This window comes from Stylophora pistillata, chromosome 4 (genome assembly GCF_964205215.1).
Source record: "Stylophora pistillata chromosome 4, jaStyPist1.2, whole genome shotgun sequence".
NCBI lineage: Eukaryota > Metazoa > Cnidaria > Anthozoa > Scleractinia > Pocilloporidae > Stylophora > Stylophora pistillata.
In genome coordinates, this window is record NC_142522.1 from 4661984 (window position 1) to 4671807 (window position 9824).

At 35.4% G+C, this 9824-nt stretch overlaps 1 protein-coding gene across 1 annotated transcript; it reads right to left on the reverse strand.

Annotated features, from left to right (window-relative positions):
• Positions 1 to 419: 419 nt before the first annotated feature.
• LOC111342227 (casein kinase I) lies at positions 420 to 9384 on the reverse strand. Its single transcript, XM_022949276.2, has 11 exons — positions 8958 to 9384; positions 8783 to 8823; positions 8601 to 8670; positions 4830 to 4978; positions 3973 to 4207; positions 3242 to 3327; positions 3006 to 3090; positions 2533 to 2681; positions 2108 to 2224; positions 1406 to 1620; positions 420 to 1054 (listed from the first exon to the last, which is right to left on the reverse strand). Exons 1-11 carry the CDS (start codon positions 9139 to 9141, stop codon positions 991 to 993), a joined length of 1395 nt encoding a protein of 464 aa, XP_022805011.1. The 5' UTR covers positions 9142 to 9384; the 3' UTR covers positions 420 to 990.
• Positions 9385 to 9824: the final 440 nt, after the last annotated feature.

Sequence of the window (9824 nt, forward strand, 5' to 3'; positions counted from 1 at the left end):
AATTTCTCCTTACAATATCACAAAAAAAAAAAGCAGAGAAATGATAATTATCAATTAGGGGAATATTAATTGATCCAATACCAAATCCTCTTAACATCACGAGAATTGTGTAGCAAACAGTAAGGAGAATAAAATAGTGAAATCTTGGGAGTGAAAGAGTAAAAATAATTGAAGTTCATTTAGTTACCCAAGAGACCACCAAACTTTTTTCCCATTAGAAAAAGTAAGGGTCACAAAAAGGGCGAGGCCCACTGGAATACACCCTCAAGCATGGAAGTTTGAACAGAAGATAGGAGATAAAAGCAAAAATGCTCAACTTAGTCAATCTCAACCCTGTATATGTGCTGAAAATTTCCAACAAAATAAATAAGAATGCCACAAAATTGCAGTTCATGTTTTCAGTTGAGATACTAAAATGATTGTCTTAAATTTAATGTTTTATTCGAAGCAAGCCACAGGGAAACAAGAAAATTGTCACATTAAAAAATAATCACTGACGAGATAGAAAAGAAGTCATTAGAACAAACTCTATAAAAAGTTCAAAATAAATGGTTGGATCACTTTCATAGTTATTGATTAAGGTGATCAACAGTCCTGATTTACATACCCATTGTTTATGTTACGCTTTCAGTAATTCACACAAAATTCTGCACTGTCCAATGATCTGATAACATCACTATCAAAACTCAACTGAAGAAGTCTCACAAAAGATTCTTCAAAGCATGAACTGTCAATCACCTTAAATACTCATTGTTCCAAATAAGCTTAACTAGATTAAAATGTTTCACTATTTTAACTAAAGATTCTTCTTCTTTTTGTGCAATGTATCAAGCCGTCATGGAATAGTAACAGACCCAAGATCTGCTTCAATATTAAAGTCCATCTCTTTTCATTATAAAATTCACCCAACTTTCTACAAAAGGTTCCAACATCTTTATCATTATACTACAGATTTATTGGTTATGAGCCAAATGTTGAGGGAGGCAAATATCATTTCTGTCTTGCCACTGGCGGCTGCTTCTTCTTCTTTCTCCTTTTGAAAAAGCAACAACACCTACGAAAACAAAAGAAAATGTCAAAAGAAGCCCTTCTTCCATTTCTTCATTTGTCCACACTTTCTCCGTACCACCCTTTCAACCAGTTATATTTGAGCAAACCTCGCACGATTCAGGCTAAATTTCTACTGTGTGCAAGACTAGGACTGAAGCTTCGACAATCAAATCTCTTTAAAATAGACACCTCCATCAGAAAGGTGCTCTTTGTTCAGATTTGAACTACAATATTGCTCACCAACTTTTCTTAGTGATGCTCCAAATGAAGAAACTCAAGGACTTTTTACAATCCACAATGTGGATACTGGAGTAAAGCATTGATCTAACACATTATAAGAAATTTAAGTACATACTTTGTTTCCTCAACAACTTCAACTTCAGGTTGCTGTTGTGCATGTATTGGGGTAACAACCTTCTCATGCCTACTATCATCGGGACCCAGGTCCCCATTTGTTGAACTGACCACCTGTACTGAGCCTCCTAATCTGTCTGCAGTTGGCGCCAGTAGTCCAGCAGACTTCAGAGCTTGTGAATTGTCAGCCCAGGCACCTTTTCTGTCTTGAGCAGACTACAAGATAGACCACATATTAATTAAGTCAACAATCTTCTCCACACCAAATGTTTATATGCCAAAGTTTTGCTTGGTTTTTTTTTTTTTTTTTTTTCATCATTTAAACTCTAAGATATAATCTCATTCTGAAATACTAAATTAGTATCTACACAAAACCAACAAAGAATTGCATACTGCTATCCATTGTACAAATCACTTCTATTATGAGATGGGAAGGGTTTAGTCTTACAAGCCCTTGTGATGGTTGCTTTCACTTGGTTTCTATTGCATGATGTAACAAGCACCTTGCCAGATTTTTCTGACAGTTTCAAGTGTCTTGCCTGAGACCTGGGCTTTAAAATCCAGGCCCCTTTCATCTTCAGTCCAGGGGCTGTCCAAAGACTTGGTTACAAGGGCCCAAAACCACATTTTAGCAAAGAGGGCACTTGGAGAGCACTGTCAACCCTTTGAGCAACAGGGTCATAAAACAGACATTTTATTATACCTTGTTTGTTACAGAAGTGGAAGTAAGTCTCTCATTTCCTTTCTGATATCCAGGAGGAAGCTGAGAATCTCTTTGATTGTGTTGATCTGAGTGGCTCAGAGAATTAATCGGGCTAGGCTATGGAATGTCAAATTAAAAAAAATATTTAGGGTGCGACAATCATTGTATCAGAACAAGAAATCAGTCACTTGTGCTAACTGACACTTCTAACGATATCAGAAAAAGTTATGTACATGGTTGTTATTACCAGTACTAAAATAGCCAAATTAGACATTCAAAGATCATGGCTATGTCGTCTAAGCAAACTCTCCCAATTATTGGCAATTGAATCTTCCATATGCAGAGGTCCGTTCAAGATTTTGTTATCATTTATCATTTTAAAATAAATTACATTATTTTACAAAGTTTTACAACTGAGCTCTTACAATTTGCTTGTGCGTCCAATCAAACTCTCCATCGTCAACATAGCCTTTTTTGTCAAAGAGATCCTTGAACAACTTTCTTAAATACTCATAGTCTGGAGTTTCAAAAAAATCAAGTCTACGAACATAGCGCAGGTATGTGGCAAGCTCCTCTGTGGTTAAAAGAAAAACAGTTTGAAATTAATAAAAGATGCCACCCAAATGCTGTCAGGCAATCTTTATGAATGTTAAAAAAAAAAAAAAAGAAAACAATATTTTTACAGATGAAACCTGTTAAGAGAAAAAGAAAAACATTTAGGAAAAGTACTCACAAGGAGTAGTCAAAGTTGCGACATGAATGAAGCTATAGGAAAGTAACTGGGGAAACAATTGCAATTTACTAAAAATCTATGATTCAGAAGGAACACAACAACAACTGTTTCTAATGTTTCCATTATTTTGTGCCAAAAGATTCAAAGGGGATGCACAATATCTACCTGGATGATTCTCACATAGGACTTCAATGGGTGTTGCACGTTTTGTGTCCCCAATCTTTTGATATCTCTCTTTCAGGGTGTCTGCCTGTAAACAAAATTTTAATTCATTAGAGCATTTATTTTCTTCTATTAAGGAATATGATAAAATGCTAGTATAAAGGATTAAAAAAAAAAAAGATGAAACCTCAAAGTATGGAAAAAAATTGAGCAACAAGTATAATTCAGAGTTAGCTTACTTTGAGTCCTTGCCATGGCAGACTTCCTCTAAGAAAATACATGAACATGTGCCCTAGAGCTTCTAAGTCATCTCTCCTACTTTGCTCTGAAAACAAGTTATGCAGGAAATATGCAACTGGAAATTTAACAAATCTTTCTGATAACACTTTCTCTTCTACTTTGCTCTGAAGTATGGTGCACAACCATTATGATAACTACAAACCTACTTCATCCTCCTATACAATTCATGTGGTTGTGAACAAAAAATGACTTTGAAAAGTAACAATCTACCACAGACTGTTTTTTAAGATTTTTGTTAGATAACTTTACTTTGTAAATTCCCACTTGGCAATATATTTCATAACGGCACTGAATACACAACACCTGTTCCTGACATTAACAGATACAAAAGACAAAGGCCATAAAAAGCAGATCCAATACACATGTAGCAATAGTTTTCCTGAGCACAACTAGGATTTTATCCCCAAACATCGAATATGAAGTCTGTTGGATACAGCATGGAGTATACTGCAGCAGTCAGTAAAATAAACCTTGATATTGGAAACAGTTCTATACAACCCTAAAACCCATGCAAAAGAAAATTAATACCCACATGCTAGAAACCTTAGTTTAGCATGTCTGAACTTAAACATTAATCCATAGCACTTCAAGAGTCATAATTATCCACTATGCTACAAACTAGCTCTTTCCTCAAACTCCAACCACAATAGGGTTCAAAATCAAAGAATACCTTTTCCTAAATGTGTGTTAATACTCATGTATCTTGCTGTTCCAGTTAGACTTTTGTGTTCTCGATAGGGTATATGCTTCTTGGTCTCTGGATCAATAAACTCCTTGGCAAGACCAAAGTCTATTATGTGAATTGTTTTCTCTTTGCCTGAGGATTTCCGGCCAATAAGGAAATTTTCGGGTTTAATGTCCCTGTAGATCATATTCTTCGAATGTACACATTCAAGCCTTGAAATCTATAAAGTAAAAGGAGTGACCTGGATTAGAATGTACTCTGTACATCACTCTTGTAAATGTATTTGACTCTGTCAAGTACACATGCTTGCCACATTAAACTTGGAAAGGAGATTTACTGTCAACTGAAATAGAATTGAAAATCCAAGATAACTTGCAGTTTAAAAAGATGAACAAAACAAACAAAACAGTAGCACTTAACCTCAAGCTAACAAAATAGCTGACACAGACTGTAAGTTATACCTTTCTGGCTCAAGCTACTGGTAACTGATTTAAGACAAAAGTAAAACATAAACCCAGGATAAAACAAAGGCAATCCAGTTTACACTGTATGCATTTTTCTTTGGCTTGCCTGAGGCACTTTGAAACTGGAGGACTACTTTCCAGGTAAATAAAAGTTTGATTCAACAAGATAGTTGTCTCCCAAAAGAAATTTCCCTTCACACAAGCTGTAAATTTTCTTGGTCTCTTGCTCGATGGGCAAACCCTCTATCAGCCCCCATTTTCATAATTTTTTATGGATAATTATGTTGGATTACGGGCTTTTATCCAGCAGTGATTTCCCATTCATTGGGCAGTGTTCTCTTCAAGCTTTACAAATATCCTTTCAAAACTGTCACTTACCAACTGAATGGCAATCATTAGCACTGTCTTCAAGCTAAACTGTCTGTTACAGAGGTCAAACAAATCCTCTAAGCTTGGTCCTAATAGTTCCATGACTAATGCATTGTACTTTCCACATGGCCCAAAGTAGTGTACCTGAGGTACTCCCTCTGCAAACGATTAAAATAAACTCGAGTTTCAAGCTGCATTGATTTTTTTTTTTGGTACAGATAGGGGTCACTGCCAACAGTAACCATCATTTCACTGTGTTCATTTTAATGTATTCCATTCCTTATAAAAATGTTTATACTCTGATTAAATACTATGCCTCAAACAGGTTTTTTCAATTAATACCTGGTTATACCAAAACCGAAAAGTCAAACAAAAGACATGAACCCAGGTTTCGGTCAAGGTTTTTGAGTCCACAAGCATCAGAAAAGCAGAGAGCATTAGACGTTAAGTTCTACATTCTTTATGTCAGCTGACTGACTTGCTGACAGAAAAAAGCCAGTAAAAACCTTTTAAAAGGACACACGATAGAGTTGTTTATGAAATTTACAACTACACTTCTTGACATCAAATAACCTTAATACTCCTACTCGTGAAATCCCAAAATGACAACCACACAACAAACAATGATACCTTGTGTGACAAACCACAGAGGTACCACCCTAAAGTTTGCTAATATAATAAATTTGATGCATTGTCTGCTTAATATACAATATGTATTTTGTAGTCTAAATAACTGATACCCTGAAGCATTTAAACCCAAATATGTCCCCCAATATACACATTCTTCACCAACATGGTATACACATTATTTACAAACACAGTAAAGATGAAATACCATAAAAGTAAACTCCTATGCAGTACAATTTGCACACGGTGTATGGTAAACTTATGAGTTTTAAAAGTTCTCTATTACACTTTTAAATTTTGTGTAAAGGCTGTATTGCATACATGTATACCATTTGATATGAAATAAATCATTATAGTGATAGAAAAGCATGGTTTAAAACTCCAATTCACAGGAGGAAATACAACAAGCTTTAAACAGCTGCATCCACTTTACAATTTCCCCACCTTGATAAAGTAAATAACATCATCTTTCTACAATAAATATATTGCAATTTCCTTGTTGCAAAATAGTGTAGACAAACTGACTACAGTTAACAAGTCTTTTTATGAAAAGTATTAATGAGGACAAACACAAGAAAAATGGTAATAAACTATGATTGAGTCTGCCTAATAAAATCCCCTGCACACCATGAATTACTTTAACAAAATTATTACCCCAAACCAACTCCATTTTGCTATCAATTAATAACAAGTTATTACACATAGATTGCAATCAAGACAAGAACTTTGGAATCATTTCAAACTTGAAACCCACAATTTTATAACTATTTCCATCATTCTTAATCATTACATCATAAGTGTATCGTTATATAATTTCAACATTTGTTACTAGTTTCAAAACACAGTAAGACGATCATTTCAACAACATTAGGGTTTGTAGATAATATTTTGTAACACAGCTTATCTGAATAAGTATATTCAAATTGGCTAAAATGTCATTTAGTATAAAGGAAATAAAATTAATGTTGAATATAAAAATATTACAAGCACCCAACTAAAGCGGCAATGAATCAAGGTGAATGTTTCATACATGCTTTTAAAAAGTAGCACGATCTTATTTAACATGTAAAACCATGTGGATACCCCCCAAGAGACAAACAGTACTAGTACTAAGTCCTTTATCAAGAACTAAAATGAAACCGTCTTTACCATGGCATTTAAAATTCAAAACTGGATTCAGCAGGAAAACAATTCTAAGTAAACAGCAGAGGTTAGCATACTCACCACTCTTTTATATAACCCTTACTTAGTACATTTGAGAATTGTTCGGCAGATCAGACAATTTACCATGATCTCTCCACCAAAACAATTCCCACAAGTGAAAAAAAATAAAAGTACTGAATAAAAACAACCAATAGAAGCAACAATTTTGAATTTCTCTGTGTCAAATGTTTTGTTCATCTCTACAGACATCTGTAAGAAGATGAAGATGAAGTGAAGTTATTGAGAATTTTGTGTCCAAGTCAATACAAATCATTTTTGCATCTGCAGGAAGGGAAAATGCAGCTGCCACCAAGCATCCCACACTCTCAACTACTGAACCTATAAGCAGGGTTAAGTTTTTGCAAAGCAACCATTTTCTTTGTTCCATCAGCTTTGGAGATGATTGAAAAAGTCAAAGTGCTCTTGCATTTGATCTATATATCATGGAAATGCTTTGTTTTCACTAGCAATTTGACCACATATTATTGTTCATTTCTCACAAATTTCAAAACAAGCCCACAGGAATATTAAAATACCCCTCTAAACTGAATCTTGAAATTTAGAACAAACTGCTTCGGATGGAAGCAAACTGTTTGGACATCCTTTGGGTAGGGACAGTGTGACTGATCCTGCCTTCTATTCTTTGTTTATAAAATGCAAGAATGGCCAAATAGGGATAACAGTATTTGTTGATTTTCACCTGCTGAGAGACATTTGGTTTGAAGTTGTAAGGTAGCTTGTTGCACCAAGATATAATTGACTAAGACTAGCTCTGATGGTGAAGAAAATATTAAAAAATGGTGTAGGAAAAAACTAATTAAAAAAAAGGCTCATTCAACACATTAACCAAGTGTCAAGTTTGGATGAGAAAAAGTTATCTATAAATTGAGTCAAAACATTGGAAAATTTAATAACTCTTTGTGTGTCACCCCCAACACAGCTAAGACTTCAAATTCGTATAAGCTACAATCACAAAGTTATCATCACAAAGACCATGTTATTTACACACATTTTATCAAACGCATCTCAAATGAAGACGACCAATGAAAGAGCAACTTTTCGAGAAAGCCAAAAATTAGAGTACCCAAAAAGTCACATAATTGTCAAATTATTAATGACAATATTGTCCTCGATGATTAAAAATTTTCAACATAAATCTATGTTTCACCTATCTGAGTTTTCTAACGCCAGATCCGAATTAGTATACTACAATTTGTTTATCCTAACCTCCATATCTTAAATTGAAATTACAACAATGAATTCAAACGTATTTTGCCCGCACTTGTTTCCAAACAGCCTTAGACGATTAACATGCAAAAGGAGTATTTAAATGTGCTTTTCTTGAAAGAGCGAGATTTCATTATCGCGGTTGGGTACTGCGTTACAATCCACATGATTGATAAGAAACTCTTTTTATTCCAAAATACACAAAGGATAAAGTAACATAGCGAAAATCGGACCGAAATATTATTCCTACGGATTACACCGTTTCAGGAATAAAATTGGAGACAATGTTTAACCTTGATCAAATAGAAAGCTTTTTCTCTCCTCTATTCGTCGCTTATTGCAGAAACTAAAATATACTAGGATTAAGACTATTTAGAAACTTTTACACTCCAGTAATCCCCTTGGAGAGATAGATTTTGGTAACCGACGGGTCATGTAACATTTTGGAATATCACAGTAAACTTGATGCAAGATTCCCTCGAAGAAACGTGAAAATTCAAACTGAAATAGTTGAGTTGTAAAGAAGAAATAATTAAAAAAGTAAAAAGTAAACGTGGCTTAATGTGTAATGCTTGGCTGTCGCTTATGATCAACGGCCCATCCAAGATAAATACAATGGATCACTCTATATATTTAGCACTTCCTGCAGGCCGCAATCAACTTCTAACGCAACAAAGCTAAAAGCTCTCTACCGTTTTCACTGGCCATTCAGAATGAACTTACCGGCATTTCCGAGTACTTTGTAAAATCGGTATTCCAGATGAAGTTGTGGTGCTCTAGATTTCATGGGTTCCTACCAAATAAAAAATTTCAACAATCGGCCTCAGCTAGAGGTAATATATCCTACACACTTCATCAAGATATCTTCGCACCTAGCAAAAAAAGTTAAGTCAGGAGCGACTTACCAGTTTGATGGCGACATGCTCATTGTTGTATAGGTTTTTCCCTAGTCAAAAGAGAGTCAATAAGTGAGTAATCTTAATAATTCTATGATAAAACAAGGAGCAAGTTAACCGTTTAAAAGGCATAGTTTATACATAACAAATCGTCTAAAATATGGTTGCCCGCTCAGGTTCGTACCAAGTCGGAGTTCACCGAAGTTTCCACATCCAATCTTCTTGCCGACGCGAAAATTCGGTCCCACCATCATCACGCCAGAACCAGACCCAGAACTATTCCTTGGCGAGTGTAAGCTTCCTCGGGAGGGCCGAGAAGCTTTCCTATCCCGTTCACGGTCGCTCTCCCTTTCTCGTTTGGACTGCATATCGACGACCGCCGTGATATCCCTGATCTAGGTTGCCGCCGATGTGATGTCTAAATTCTCTTTCCAATCCGACTGGAAAGCCATAAACGATAACTCATTCTGTCCTTAACACAACTCCGACCACTACATTTCAAAACTAAGAACTCCAAACCGTCAAAAAGGCGACAAAAAAACTACGACAACCTCAGCTTTAGAGAATTTCTCAGACTCACTTCTGTTAGCTGTAGAAAAGTTATTGAACACGCAAGAGCAACGAGCATGCATTGCGAGCCGTGAACCCAGGTCGCCTGACCTTCGGGTGGGCGTTGTCCCTTAGCAACCTTTGTTCTTTATTCCCAAACCTAAACAAAACAGACTACGTTTTTCAATAGAAATGTTCATTTGTACCTTTACCAAAGGATTTTAGAAATATGTTTGAGCAAGAAAAATCGATGCGTTCCTCGTCCACATATTTTGAAATGATTTTCCCGTGAATACTGTACCACATCTTGAAAATCGAGCCCTAATATTCCTATTAAGATCTATTTTTCAATGACATATTTAATTAGATACTAAATTTCAGCGATATTCAGAGGGAGACAAAATAAAACCATTTACGTTTAGCTGGCTAAACAATTTAAACTGAACAGGCGTGTCCATTTGATTTGAATGCCGTAATAGAGGAATTCCACAAATTTGGATCA